Source organism: Triturus cristatus, chromosome 7, assembly GCF_964204655.1.
Source record: "Triturus cristatus chromosome 7, aTriCri1.1, whole genome shotgun sequence".
Classification (NCBI taxonomy): Eukaryota; Metazoa; Chordata; class Amphibia; order Caudata; family Salamandridae; genus Triturus; species Triturus cristatus.
Genome location: NC_140590.1, coordinates 695010154 through 695025411, shown reverse-complemented (window position 1 = coordinate 695025411; position 15258 = coordinate 695010154). Strand labels below are relative to the sequence as shown.

Here is a 15258-nt window from a genome sequence, read left to right as displayed (position 1 = left end):
CAGGGTCAAACACAAGATTGACAAACTGGACATCAATCAGAAGCAGGCAAATGACAGTGATGGGAAGCCAACCATTAATAAGCAATGGACGTGCTCCAAGCCACTCTATGTTCTTGAAAAGTCCAAAATATGTCTTGCAACAGACAACACACGCACTGTCTAGTAGGCTGAACCCACAAATCCCCGTCTGAGCTGGGGCTGGGCTTTGGAGAGGTCGGGATCCATCATAAGAACTGTCTCAGAGGCAAGTCTGTTTCTTCTCCCACCAGCCTTCCCCATCCCACCGAAACACTAAAGCTTGCTGAGGCTCAGCCGATTTCCTGGGTGTCTTTAAATCCAAACCCCTTAATGGCCATTTTGCTCCTTTGAGCCTCCAAACATGAGCTGGAAGCCCACTCAGTGTAGGGGTTTCTCATTCTCTGCCACTGTTTGATATCAGCGCTTCACTGGATGACCTTGTGAAGTGAGCCAAAATCGTGTGACTCAAGGTGACACCGTGTGAGTTGGCCAGTCTGCTTTAGGGCTGGGGCAGAGTCAGGAACCATACATAATTCTGAAGTAATCATGTCCAGGTGATCACGTATTAGGTTTTTGTAACAGTCTTTCACACAAAGCAGCAGCCACAGCCCCACCCCCCTCGCCCTTACAAAGACAAAGCATCAATGTGTTTGAATTGTTTGAGATTTCACATGAGGGTGTCCTAGAAATGGAAATAACCTTGCATTTCTGAGATAAAGGAAGCAGGGCATCTGCGAGAAATATCTGGTGCAATCAGACAGGCCCGCCGTCTTTTTCCGGGAGTGCCTCGGGTTCAAGTAGCTGGCGTCTCTTCTTTGGCTGCTTCACTCACTTCTCTCTGTCCTTGCCGGTCAGGCCAGTTATCCGATCACAGCACTAGGGAGTTCTGTGCCGCTTCGGAAGAGTCTGTTGCAAGACTAGTTCCTTTTCAGCAATAATAGGCAGATGTGGTGTCATTGTTAGAGGTGTGAGAAAGTATATTTTCTTCAGAAAACTTCAGGAATTCTATGAAAAGCGTTAAAAATTACATGAAATTACAGTTTTAAAGTGAAATATGGTTTGTTGGTATATCATATGTATATTTTTACACATGCACACCACACACAAAAACAGTTTCGCAAAAAAGGTTTCAGAATTTACCAGCTCGAAATTGCGTCAACAATGTCTCTCAACTTACTGTAGAAACCAATGTCTGGGGGGGGAAATGACATGCAATTTCCACAATATGACACATTTCACATGATTTATAATTGGACAGCTGTTTGTGTTTAGAAATTTGAAGTGAAGGCTGCTCCTCAAGTGCAATTTTTTTTCGGCAGACACTGTTTGCCAGTGCTTAGTTTGAGCCGTTGGTTTCCGGTGCTCAGCACCGGCACTTAATCATCAACAATGGTACTTTCCATGAGCACAAGTTAAGGGCACATTCATTTATGGTAGGCACGGGAGATTAAGTGATTTGCCCAGAATCACAGGATGTTGAGCCAACGCCAAGACTTGAGCCTCAGTCTCATACACTTGTTTGGAGTGTTAAGTCAGCCACTTATCATTGGCCTCCTTCACTCAAATGAGTGCAGCGTCATTGGCCTCCTTCACTGCCATAGCGGCCACTCTTCCCTGTTGTCACATACGTCAGTGGACTGTCCTTCTTTGACACGTCACAGGCTCATACACTTCAGCAATGGCTCACTTTTCCTTGTTCCCCACCTCAGGCACTTCGATAGACTTACTCCTCCCTGATCTCGCACACTTAAGTGGAGGGTCACTCCTCGACACGTCACTAGCCTCACTCACTCTTGTAGTGACAACACTGTACTCGGACAACACTCAGAGGCTCACACTTGCCTGTCTGCTTTCACTTCAGTGGACCCTCACTCATGACAGTTATCACGTGCCTCTTCATTCAGTGTCGAACTGCGACAAAATAACGGCCGGGGCGACAAAGGCAGGGACCAACACGGGTGGCAAAAGGCCTAACTATGCCACTGTCCTAATTTGTGAATGATATAGCTACAAAAGTGGCAGTTGTTTACAATTTGGGGCACTTTTGAACTTGGTGTGTAAGTGTTTTCCATGGCATGGGAGAGACTGGAACTACATGCATTTGCCAATGTCGCAGGCAATGTTTATGGGAATATCAGGAAACTCAACAGGAGAAATCGGTCCTCCAGACCATTAAACAAGCCCACAAACGGCCACACGCTGCTTGTCGTCAGACCAACGCTGCAGGAGCTGCCTTCTTGTCCTGTAGGCGACTGGCGAGTAGGTTGTTGTAAGCATTCTACCACTACTCCCTCATTCTCAACAGCAGTTTTCTTTGCAGATGTTTTATAGCGCAAACTTGACCCGAAGGTATTGGAGCACTTTACATGAGTACCAGTTAGGGACATATTCATTTTTGGGGAAGGCACGGGGAGATTAAGTGATTTGCCCAGAATCACAGGATGTGGAGTCGACCCCAAAGCTCGAACCTTGGTTTCCCAGCTCCAAAGTCTGCAGTCTAGCCGTGAGACCACATCCTCTCCCTAGTTCCTGGACTATGTTTTACTGCAGGAGGAATCGCCTGTCCACGAAGGCTGCAGCAGCGTCACAATAATCTGTTTAGCCTCTACAACACTGGGCTTGACAAATACTTCACATTGTGTCTGTCGGCGGGCTGAGACACCAGCCCAGCTCCACCTACTGCTGAGCCCTTGTGTTCAAACGTATGTTTTTACAAGTGCTTCTGCGGTCGGTGGGCGATGATGTGCCACTCGAAGCCCAGTTCAGATACAGGGCCTCGGGGCCACTTGCACCTTTAATGAACCTGAACCAAGATGGCCTTGCGTGACCCTCACAGACAGGTGTGCACGCTTCCGCAGAATTCTTGTAACACCAGTTACACCAGGGAAACTTGCAGGCCACCCTGATATGCGGCGTCCTCCAGGACTCACAGAAGGGAGGTGTGGCGCGGGGTCGGGTTCCACTTGAGAGTTTAGGCCCCTACCTAAGAGGGGGAGAAACCACACATGGGATTCAGAGAAAGATACTTTAGCACAAATATTACAGAACCATCTCCTACCCAATTAAGAAACTAAACATAACATTTGCAAACAAACCCTGCCTCCATGGAATGGCTACAAAACTTTCAGAAAACAGTGCCTTTTCTCTGCAGACGCTTGCTAGATGGAAATTAGTGCATTCTTTCAACAGCATTAAAAATGCCACTATGCCACTCTATTCTGCAAGCCCTATGCCACTGCACTGTACTCTGCACCGCTCTACGCCACTCTACACCATTGCATTATGCTTCACTGCAGTCTACTCCACTCTATTCTACTCTGCACCACTGTACTCTGCAACACTCTACACTATGCCACTGCACTCTACGCCACTCCACTCTACCCTGCACCACTCTACTTTACGGCAAATCTATCTTGTTATCCCGCATTCTTTGTCTCCGCATGGAATCACAACGCGGTTGTTACAATGATCGCGTTGTGATTCCGCATACCATTACTCCATAAGTCGGAACAACGACTTGCGGAGGGGGGCGCTGGATGTTGGAATAGTATAATTTACTATTCCAACTCCAGTCAGTGCGGACACTAGGGAAGGTGTTGGATCTTAAATCCAACACCTTCCCCCATGCCCCTCCACAAGTCGTCGTTCCAACTTGCAGAGTAATGGTTTGGGAATCACAACACGGTCGTCGTAACGACCGCGTTGTGATTCCCTGCGGGGACAAAGTTTCGCGGTAAACGTTGTTTACCCTTTATTGCACTCTACACTGAGGCACTGTGCGCCACTCTACTGTAAATCACTCTACGCCACTGCACTCTGCAGCACTCCACTCTACACCACTGCACTCTACTCTGCACCACTCTACTCTGTCACTGCAATCTGCACCACTCTACGCCACTGCACTCTACTCTGCACCACTGCAGGCTACACCACTTTACTCTATACCACTGCACTCTATGCACTCTACTCTATTCTACACCATTACACTCTATGCCACTGCGCTCCAGGCCACTCCAGTCTACTCTGCATCATTATAATCTACGCCACTGCATTCTCCAACACTCTGACATTCCCCTTTGACACTCCACTCTACAACACTCTAAGCCACTCCACGCTATTCTGTGCCACTCTCTCTATGCCACAAACTTTTAGATATGATGAACAGCAGCCAGGTTGGTGTGCAACATGACTAAAATACATTGGCAAAGCCAATAGCTCTTGCATAGGAGAGGCCTATTGGCTTTGCCAAATGCTTGTTTACCTAAGCACTGAAACACCATTGTTTTTCCATCGTGGTGGGCTTCTTTCCCAAAGTCAGGAAATTAGCAGCTTTCTTAGCACCGTAGTATTTTTTGGGGAGATGTGCTTTTTATTAAGGCAGTTCAGCTTGTTTTATGAGTTGGTTGTTTTAAAGCAATTCAATATACTCAGGAACAAGTTAAAATGCCTTCAGAAATAAAGTCCCTTGCAAAAAAAAATGATGATGCTTGTAAACATAAATAAAAAGCGACTAGCAAATAACCATTAAAGTACATTTTTTGACATAAAATACACAGTACAGTTCACATGGAGTGGTCTGGCATTGTTCCCTCTTAGTAACCGAGTTCTATTTGCTTCTTTGTGCTTACAAACCACCTTATGCCTACCTCTCTTGGTGGCCAGCAACAGCATAGCCTTCCAGATTGGTACTCATTTTACACACGTGGACGTACACAGTGGTCATCTTGGCACTGGCAGGCTGGACGTGCCATAGGAGCTAGCCCGAATGAGAACTGACCAGTAGCAATGGACCTGCGCTGCTCAAAACAACTTGAGGAGTGGGTGGCCAAGTGGTCCTCTGACATTCAAAGGTTTGATGTGCTTATACTTCGGGCAGTGTGGCCATCTTCAAGTAGTATTCAGTCCCAAAAATAGGTGATCACAGATCCAATGCTTTACAGGCCCATACAAGCATTCTCACCATTGCAGAGCACAGCATCATATAATCATTCTGACCACTTCAAGGCACTGTATTGAACAAGCATTCTCACTGCATCAAACACACGTTCCTACGACAGAGAGCATTGCATCATACAAGCAAGCATTGCATCATGCAGGTATTCTGACCACTGCATGATCCAAACATTCTCCCATTAGAGCACAACATCGTATAAGCATTAAACCACTAGACAGCACTGCGTCATGCAGGTTGTCTCACCACTGCAGGGCTCACAGTAATGGGGGTGTAAGATTTAATAGTCCACTCTGAGCATTACTCACATCTGCATGAAGGGCAAACATCACTTCCATTCTAAAGAATGCTGATTGCTCCTATGAGAGAGCTAGTCCTTGCAACAGGCAAAAACGAAATTGGCAGTATTTCATTGTCAGAGCATTTAAAACACACCAGTACATGTCCTACCTATCACATACACTGCACGTGGGCTACCTAGGGCCTACCTACATGTAGTAAAAGGGAAGGGTTGGGCCTGGCAAGTGGGTGCACTTGCCCAGTCAACTTGGCAGTTTGAAACTGCTCATAGACACTCCATTGGCAGGTCTGAGACATGTTCACAGAGCTACTCGTGTGGGTGGCACTACCAGTCCTGCAGGCCCACTAGTAGCATTTGAATTACAGGCCCTGGGCACACACAGTGCACTTTATTAGGGACGTACCAGTAAATAAAAAATGCCAATCATGGAGAGCCAATCCTAATCACAATTTACAAAGGGAGCACTTGCACTTTAGCACTGATCAGCAGTGGTAAAGTGGCCAGAATACAAAACCAGGCAAAATGAAGTGCAGCACACAGGCAAAAAAAACAGGTCAGAAGCAAATAGACAGGGTAAAAATACGCCAAAGACAGTGCTCATGGACAGACAGCTCCCCCTCACATTGTCAGCCGATACAGACCCCTTGCGCTCGGACTGTACTCACAGACACTCCTCACAATGCAGTCACTGAAGGACCAGCGGCTATAAAGTGCATTCAGAATTCTAGCTCCGTATAAGAATAAACTTTACAGCAGCCACCATCTTTTGAAGAGTTTGGCACCATTAGCAATGCCTAGAGATGAAGCCAGAGGCAGCGTGAGACTGTCTGGATGAGGAGACTCGCTCGCCCAGCCCACCTCTGACTGCAGTTTGAAATCCTCGTCCAGGGTGAAGAAGGCCCAGGGCCAGGCTTGGCCTTCATTCGCTGTGACAGCCCCTCTGGGTGCAGCACTCCACGTTTTCACAGATGAATGTGCAGCAAGGATGGCACCGGGTACAGAGCCCTGGGCGCCACGCTGCCTGTGAAGATGCAGTATCACGACAGGCCGTATAGTTGCAATCAAATGTGTTGCAATGTCATAATAACAGCAGATTGTGCACTTTATAAATGCCAGATAGCAATACGGGTTTACACCCATAAAAGCAGTTTCTGAACCATAAAGTGTCCAACTCATTTAAACAAACCTTTCCAGTCAGTTTTATCTTGTTGCAATGCCCCAGTGACTGTATGTCGTTAAAAATGCTAAAACAAATGCTATAGAATGTGTCTTTTTTCAGATGCCCCTTCGATAGTTGTAACAAGAGTTGTATTTTGTATGGCTCTTGAGGTCTTTGCCAGTTGAGGTACTTGTTATCAGAAGTATCGCCATGTGCATTGCTCAGCTTGATGGGTGTGTATGCAGTAACTGAGTTTATGGTGTCTCTACTTATGGGCCACAGCACACCTGTAGATCTGTATAGCTGTTAAAGGTTGTGTGGTGTTGATTTAAAGAGTTATGTGTTGTCTTTGAGAGGAATATTGTTTTATGATGAATGGGGCGTTGTTGTGCGCTCGGCGATATCTAACAACATGGTGCCTTTGACCTCACCAAAACAAAACACATAACTGAGCTGTGTTGGGTTTATGTGCATTGTTGCGACTTACTTGTTCTGTTGGAGGTTTGTGATTGGTTAATATTATGGTTGGTACTGGTGTGTGCTCTGTGATAACTACTGCATGGAATATCTGAGCTGTGTTGTGTATGTGCTCAGTTATGGTCTAACGGTTGCCCATTATTTTCTCAAAATCCAGCATGAATTAACTCACTGGCTCAGAATTAGATAATCCTGCGGCTGTTTGGTAGCGTAAGTCATAGTTCTGAAAAATTGAATAACCAGGACACTCAGCGGAGAGGCCCTTCAGTGTGTTATATGGGCCTGAAAGAGTAGTGTAAGGTCCAAGATTGGCTTTACTTGTCTAGCATAGAAGTTGGATGGGACATGGGTTAATGCATCTGATAGTCCAGTTTTATGCGAACCCAGTTTGGCAGAAGTAGGTTATACTGTGGGTTAATGCACATCCAGCTTAATTAAACTGTTCACCTCTATTTTCTCCCTTATTGCAGGGAAGTGAAAGTGAATACGAAGTGGACCAGAACCGGCAAAAGACCCATTCTTTTGTTAACCACTACATCAGTGACCCAACATACTACAATTCTTGGAGGCGGCAGCAGAAGGGCATCTCCCGGGCCCAAGCCTATAGCTATGCAGAGAGTGACTCCGGCGAGCCAGACCACTGCCAGCTCCCCAACAGCAACAGCAACAGCAGCCAACAAGGGAGCCTGTTTCGGCCCAAGGTCAGCCGGACTCCCACTCCTCAGCTCCCACCCAACCCCCCAAGTCAGCAGAACACGCTCTACCGGCCCCCCAGCAGTCTGGCACCTGGCACCAGAGCCCCCCTTGCTGGATTTTCTTCATTTGTTTGATGTTAAACTTTGATGTTGAATTATTTTATGGAACACTAAAACAAAACAATTGGTAGAAACATATGAAAAGTGAATATGTTGCGTGGATCGATCAAGGTTGCCTGTGACACGACAATCGGGTGGAGCTGCCTATATCCAGTAGCCACTTCAAGGATGGCACAGTGCCCTCTACTCTGCAAGACAATGAAAGAAATCATTCACCTATTCCAGGCAAGTTTTTTTCTGTGCAAAAAACATTCCCCTTCAAGGTAGTTCACCTCCAAAAACTCAAGATGGTTACCATGGATCCTCATCCGGTTACTGTTGCTTCTAGAAGAAGGGACTGTTGAAGGTGAAAACCATGCAAAAAAATTTGGACCTGGATTTTCCCTTTCCCCAGTGGTGATGGTAACAGTGCAACAGTGTCAAGTCTGACGTGATAATTTGACAAGTTGGATCAAGGAAGCTGAAAGGAAATTTTTTGAAGGCGTGCAGAGTAGTAATTACTCTAACCAGTCCAGACCTCATCAAAGCTGGAAGTTCAAATCACCCAGGCATCAAGACGGCTCACCTGGTCTAGTGTGCATGCGAAACATGCACTGGTAGAACCGCATGGCACAGACATGCATCACAAGGGTGCTCGCCTTATGCCCGTGATTGGGCTAAATCAGTGCTACAACCCACTGACACCCACTGCCTGAGGGTGGCAGCATCCAGTGTGATGAAGTGTTATTAAAAATATTCAGAAAATAAGTTTACATAAATTATGAAATACCAGTAAAACGGGAACATAAACATACCTGCCTCTGTGATGCTGGTTCTTTTAGCGGATTAGTTTGCTGTGTGCCAGGTTGGCTGGTTCCTGTGTGATCGCATATGCATACATTTTCGAGAGTAGTCAATCTACGGCTTCTCTTGGTGGATACAGATCCTCAACAGATAAATTCCCTGGAGCGTGGAGGCCAGGGAAGGAAAGATATCTCGCCCTTTCTTCTGCAGCAAAGTGGGAATGTCACATTTTAACCTGTTTCTGAAGAAATAATGCCAATAGCAGTGACTATGGCTCTGGCAGCTAGGGTTGGCTATCCTGTAGACTGTGTCCGAGGGAAGGCCAACGCGTGAGTGTCCGAAGAGAACAACAGTGTTATCACTCATCTGTAATCCTTGTGTTACCACCCTGATAGAAGTGTGGTAGAAATGTGCAAATAAGAAAATGGAGGCATCCAAGATCGATATATGGAAAAACATGAAGAGAGTATCCTATTATTGTATGAACATTGTTGTGGAAAAATGGGAAAACAACCAACATTTTTTCTCGTTTTCCAACATAGCAAAAACACACAGTGCCTACTTGTTTGTTGCGTTGTGAATTATTCTGAGAACAGTGGTGCATATTTTTGTGTTATCTTTTTGTTAACGAGGGATCAAGAAGAGAGGGAATCAATGATGGTCACCAAGAGAAGCAAGTCTGTGGCTACTTTGGTGCCAAATTGTGTGAGCACCTGGGACACGGGTAAAATAAACAGGGCCTTTATGCCCTTCCTCTAACCCTCATTTGGAGGCTTCATCCCAAAAAAAGCCGGGCTTCCCATGGTTTTCCTCGTAAACCCACCCTGTTTCCTGCTCCATTTGTAGGTTTGAGTTTGACTTGGTTGTGGAATTTCAGAATAGACTAGATTCCTTCTAAAATAAAGAGATGTGCCTGCTGCCCTGTTGGTAGGCCTACAGGAAATATTGGAAGATTTTAGAACAGGGTGTTAACCTCAAAGGTCAGGGGACAGTGGCAAGCCAACCCGCCCTTTCTGAAGAAATATCCTAGTGGAGAATTACTAGATACCTTAACAGGCCAGTCAGCCTCTGGCAGTCATTCCTGCCTCCTTTTGTCCACACATGTCAAGAACCTTAACATGCTGCCTTTTGAGTTTTGGTGCAATGCAGTGGAATAGATCTTAATACTGTGTTTGGAGGGCTATGGTGGCAACAAGTGAGAGGAATCATGAATTTGGTTTCCATTTGCACAAATACACATCTATAGCTCTACAATGTTGTTTTCGGTCAGCTCACTTGTTGGATACCAGGAGAGGCAGTGGTATCTTGGAAGCATCGTCTTTGATTTATAGTGGTCTGATCTCATCGCTAGGGAGGGTCTTATTACTCACAGGGTGCTGATTTTCAAAGCAAATGCTTACTGTCCAATCCGCAAGGGATGGTATAGAGATTGAAGCAAATCCAGTGTCCCTCTTCTGCATTTGTCTGTGCCCCTCTAGTCCATCCATTACTGAAAGTGAACTCTATCCAGCCTGCCAGCTTCACTTGAACTCGAGTTCTTAACTCTATAGCTAAGCGATACATGGCCAACATTTCTTGTTCGTGTCATTGGGCAGAGGTTGTTTCTCAAGCTTATAGGCTGGAAATTCTATGTGTGTATCTTATGCACATACTACCGCAGCGTGGCGCAAGACCCTGACATTTTAGTCAGTGAATTTATGAAAAGATCCTCTTATTCGTTAGTGAATTTATGAAAAGATCCTCTATTCATTACTCACTCGTTCATCTCTATGCATGTCCTGTAAAGTATATCCTCATGGGAGAGTTAACCGGTAACTGGGTGTTACAGTCCTATAAAGCAACTGAGTCCTCGTGACATGTTAAACCAAACACCGAGAGGGCATTATAGGATGATAATATGCTATTAGCCGATAAACATTTATATATTTCATGCTCAGGCTCCCCAACGATTCTAAATCCCTAATTGACATGCATTTCATTACTCCCCTGAAACTATTAGAAATTAGGAGATGAAACACAGACAAATTATGTTTTTTCTGCATGTATGAGGAAGCTGTTGTTCACAACTCCTTAGCTAAGGTTCTAGGCCGAGCACCGCAGAAAAGGGTCTTATTGCAGACGAATTATAACTTGAGGCCTGCTTGACCGATCTGCACCAAAGTTTTAACTAAAATGTATATTGTAGATTCTTCATTTCCCATCAATAATTGGGCCTGAATACTGCATAGGATACCACTGTGTGTGTGTCCCTTGACAGAGGAGGGAAACAAACCCAATCTTGAGGCAGTTCACCCATCTGAATAGTTAACCCATGCAGAGCTCCATTTTCAGCTTTTCAGATGTGTGTAACACAAAAAGAAGCCGTCTATACTTTTTTTCTGTGCTCACTGCTACCTTAAAAATGGCGTGATTTTGGCAGGAAACATATGCCATGGAAATGTCAAATTAAGATGGATACAGAACTCATCAAACGAGAATCAAGACTGGCAAAGGATGTAAAAGTGAGCGCTAGGCAACGAAGACGCGCGGGCCCAGCCGCATCCTTAAATGTAATTTTGTGGAAAGCGTTTAATCTCCGGAGCACTAACTCGGTGCAGGATTAGGGCCGCGTCTGTAATGCAATTACCAGACGGAAGGCAAACGGCGCAGACACCGCTCCCCAGGTGAGCTCCGGCAGCTGCGATGGATAACTCCGTTTACTCCGGTGAAAGGACTCCTTTCATCTCAGAATTAGCAACGGGGAATCGAATCAGCGGTCTTTCACTTATCAGTTGTGTGAAAGACTGGTCCGCAATCAGATGAGAAAGATGGTCGAGATACCAGGTCAGGCACAGCCCCTGCAGTTGTCAGTTTACAGCATGTCTCGATCACCTCCTTTCCCTCCCCCACCCACATTACTATCGCTGTGCCTCATTGGACTCTGAGAGCTCCCATACATGCGCAGGAGGCCAAGTGTTGTTCTCCCAGAAGGCCGTGCCTCTTGAGTCTGCCTATTTCCGGGCAGACCCTGGCACGTGGTCTCCAGTCTCCCCTTTGCTTAGTTATTGCTACTGCTCGTGTGTGTCTGTCGCAGGCTTTTTTCAATACATGTGCTATGAGGCCTGAACATGCACTAATGCAGTTTTCATGGATGAATCATAGCAGTGGGAACTATTTTGTACTGAGCATTGCACTGTGGTCAGCTGGCGGTCACTGAGGGAGGCCACCCTTTGTGGGAACCTAAATGCTGCCAGGCAGTGGCATAACCCAGCTGGTACCCTTGGGTGTAGAGCTACCCATTGTGCGCGGAGTGAGGGGATGTTTCCATGGAGGAAGGAGCCAGAATGGGTCTCGCCGAACCCAGTGTGGCCAGTTTGAGATGAGATCTGTCTAGTCAAAAGCCTCATGGTCAGCAGGCCAGATTATCCTCTCCTCAAAACCTGCATCACCGCCGCTTGGTTTGCCTCTGTTGACTATAAAGCAGCCATCTTTTCATAAAGCTGCCAAGTTTTCATAAAGCTTTCTTTCTAAATAAGAAGTTCAGAGATGAAAAATTTTCTTACCAACATGGTCCCTTTGTAGAGCTTGGAAAAATTGGACACAAATGTACGGATATCCCGTCCGCGACATAACAAGTGCCTTTTAGTCAATGGCACTTGCAATGTAGCGCACAGAATATCACCACATTTTGAAGGAATACCATCCGCCAATTTCTAAATAAAAGTCCCACTTGGCAAACCTCCCTGGCCCACTTGGCGTCTGTTCTCTCCCCCTGAAATTCCACAAGCTGGGACGACTACTAAAAATGACCATCGAAGATATGAGAGACCCAGATCAACTTGACTCTGTATTTGAGTTTTAGTTCTTTGGCCTGTCAAAATGGCTGCCACTTTAGAATATGTTCACTGAGTTGTGCCATCCTTCCTGATACAGGGCACAAAAAGAATAACTTGAAAACAGCAGAATTTTCACTGTGACCATTGACATTTCTGCATAACCATCACACTTGCCAGGGCTTCGTCTGCATTTCTAAAACTCTGAAGCAAGCCACAAAGTCGATATGGGAAATTGGCTATTTCGGCAAAATTATTTGCAGAATTGCTAGTTCCTTAAAAAAAAAAGTAATGATTGTGCAGGAAGTGCTCGTTGTTGGCTGTGAAAATCGTATGAAACTGGTAGAATGTTGTTTTCTTTTTCTGTATTTTGCAAAATGATATTGCCAACAGCTTTATTTCTGAAAAATTGCAGCAGAATTTCTAAAAGAGATGTTGCACAAAATATAAATCTAGGCGTCTTCATCAGTATTTTAATTACCAAATGTGTATGAATAAGTTACCTGCTGTTGTAAATCCAACAAAGATTGAAAAGTGCTTTATTTTTAAACTATATAATAAAAATATGGAAATAATATTTTAGCGACTGCATCTGTATGTGAAAGAAAATATATTTGTTGTGAAATGTTGTTTCAAGTTTATTTTTCCAATACAAATGCAAGAAATATGATTATTTGCACTGTGCAAAGAGTATCCCATTGTCTTTGTGGAATGTGTGTATATGAGTTTGAAAATGAAGTTAGCGTATCTAAAATATGATAGTCCTCATCACTGTGCAGTGTTTTCTTCTTCTACCTTAACTTTTTAGGCACTGTTACATACATATAGCGAAAGAAAATGAAATTGCATTAAATACAACAGGCATTAATAAACTGAGATGCAAAGGGTTTGCAGGTGTTTTAAGTGAAATAGTTATGTTTTTATTACATGTAATAGTAAATATGGAGGTGATCGAGCAATCCTCTGGGGGTTAAGTTCTTTCATGACGCATTTCAAATTTCTATTACTCCCACTAACCCTTCCATTTCTCCCTGCTCTGCTCGTCGAGCATCACCCAGATTGTCCCATTCTCAAGATGGAAGGATCTTTGAATTCTTATTCCACTTTATTCTCCTTGCTGAAGCGGTCACCTTTTGGGTGCCAGCTGTCATTACCAAAGGCAGCCTTTTTCGAAAGGCACAAACCCATTCTTAGAGAGGCCTCTTATTGTGGATTGTGATGAGGTAGAAGACATCCGATTTTGTTCAACTACCTCAACGAGAGACAGAGTGCGTTGTGGGAGAATTTGCTGATTTCTTCATGGGCCAGTGTCTCTGAAAAGCAGCAAGGTTGTGGTTATACAAGTAAGATGCCTTGTGGACCTGCCATGTCATTGGCCATTCTTCAGACCTACTGCATTCTCCCAATTTTCCTACAGGCCTGACTGACTCTCAATGTCATTATGCCCTTTACCACTCTGTAGGCTGAACTAAAGGTGTATGTTGCTTTAGCAGAGCTCCCTGGGGTCACTCTGGGTTCTATACGAACATAACACTACTTTCAAGAATGAAGGGACAGACTCCAAATGAAGACAGCATGTCCAGGAATAAGACATCTCTACTCCTCATGTCTTGAAGTCTTCAAATTTAAATGACCATTATTCGGGTACAACAGGCATCCATTTTATTTACTCTAGGTGTCCCCAAGAATAAACAATCTGCCTCTGGCATGTAAGGCCTTCAGTCTTGAAAGATATCTCTAGCCCTTATTCCAGGGTGATTCCAGTGCCTAGCGGCTAAGGTATCAAATCTGTCTCAGTCTTTTATTCCACGGCCTCTTCAAGAATTAAAGATTCTAACCCTGACATGTTATATCTCCATAGAAAAACAATATTTGGATTTTGTTCCATATCAAGCTCCAAGATTATACAAGTTTTCTCCTATATTTAATGGTGCCAGTTATACACTGGCATCTTTGGCCTATATTCCCTGATGTCTCCAAAATCAGCAAAATGTAGCATCTCCGGTGATTACAGCCAACTCCTGGTTGTTTTTCTAAGTTGTCTCTTAAAATTGATCTGTTCCCGGTAACAGAGTATTTTCCTGCTGATGGCCTCAGTATTCACTTTTATGTTGAATTGTACAAATGTAATGCATTGTCACAAGCGTATACCAGTTTTTCATTCCCAGGTTTCGGCGTGACAAAGCCAAGCTGATCTTTCCCACGACCCAAAGGGAGGATTAATGGAGTGAACCACGAAGAAGCAAGCACTGCCAAAAAGCATCTAATCAGATTTGACCCAAATATAAAAGATCCTTTTCAGCAAATGGATCAAGGCACTGAGCGGCAATGTCAGTGTGCAGTCCTCCCTGTCTACTGCATCATTACAAAACTGTATGTGCCAAGAGCGTAAATCTGTGCGTGACACATAAAATGGAGTTTGCAGGGAGTTGAGGGGGGCAATTGGCTCCTGGGGTGCTTTCAGACAAATTGTAGCCACTGCTGGTTGAAAACATTGTGGGTGGCAAGATTTTTTTTTTAAAGAAATAAAATTAATAAAAGCATAAATATCAACGGTGGTGTCAATTGCGTTTATTTGAATTTTCTACTTTCAAGTGTTGGCTTGTCTAGATAGCTCATCTAAAAGGTCAACGAAATGACGCAGGCATGAAAAATAGAACTTTAACAGGGTTTGCCAAATAACGTACCAACTCTGTTAAAAATATTTTAGGCCACTTGAATCAGTGTCTGCAAACACAAATGCCAGATCTTTTATAACAATGATTTTGCACACTTAAGTTTTACTGAATTCACGTTTCAAAAGTCTCTTTATTAAGGCACCTAGTTATAATCTATTCACAATAGTAAATGTTTATTAACCATCCATAAAAGCCATGGACATACAGGAGGGTGTGGGAATTGTAGGGCCAAATTTACTAAGCCTGCGCCTCACGCAAGACGAC

The 15258-nt window shown here is 44.5% G+C and overlaps 1 protein-coding gene across 8 annotated transcripts in view; it reads left to right on the top strand.

The window, feature by feature from the left end:
- The window catches only part of SDK2 (sidekick cell adhesion molecule 2), a 1027095-nt gene extending 1012226 nt beyond the window's left edge, over nt 1-14869 (top strand). For all 8 annotated transcript variants that reach the window (XM_085617351.1, XM_085617350.1, XM_085617348.1 and 5 more), the window contains one exon: nt 7377-14869. In XM_085617351.1, the coding sequence (XP_085473477.1) occupies nt 7377-7736 (360 nt within the window). In that variant the 3' untranslated portion in view covers nt 7737-14869. The remainder of the gene's footprint in view (nt 1-7376) is intronic.
- The last annotated feature ends 389 nt before the right edge of the window (nt 14870-15258 follow it).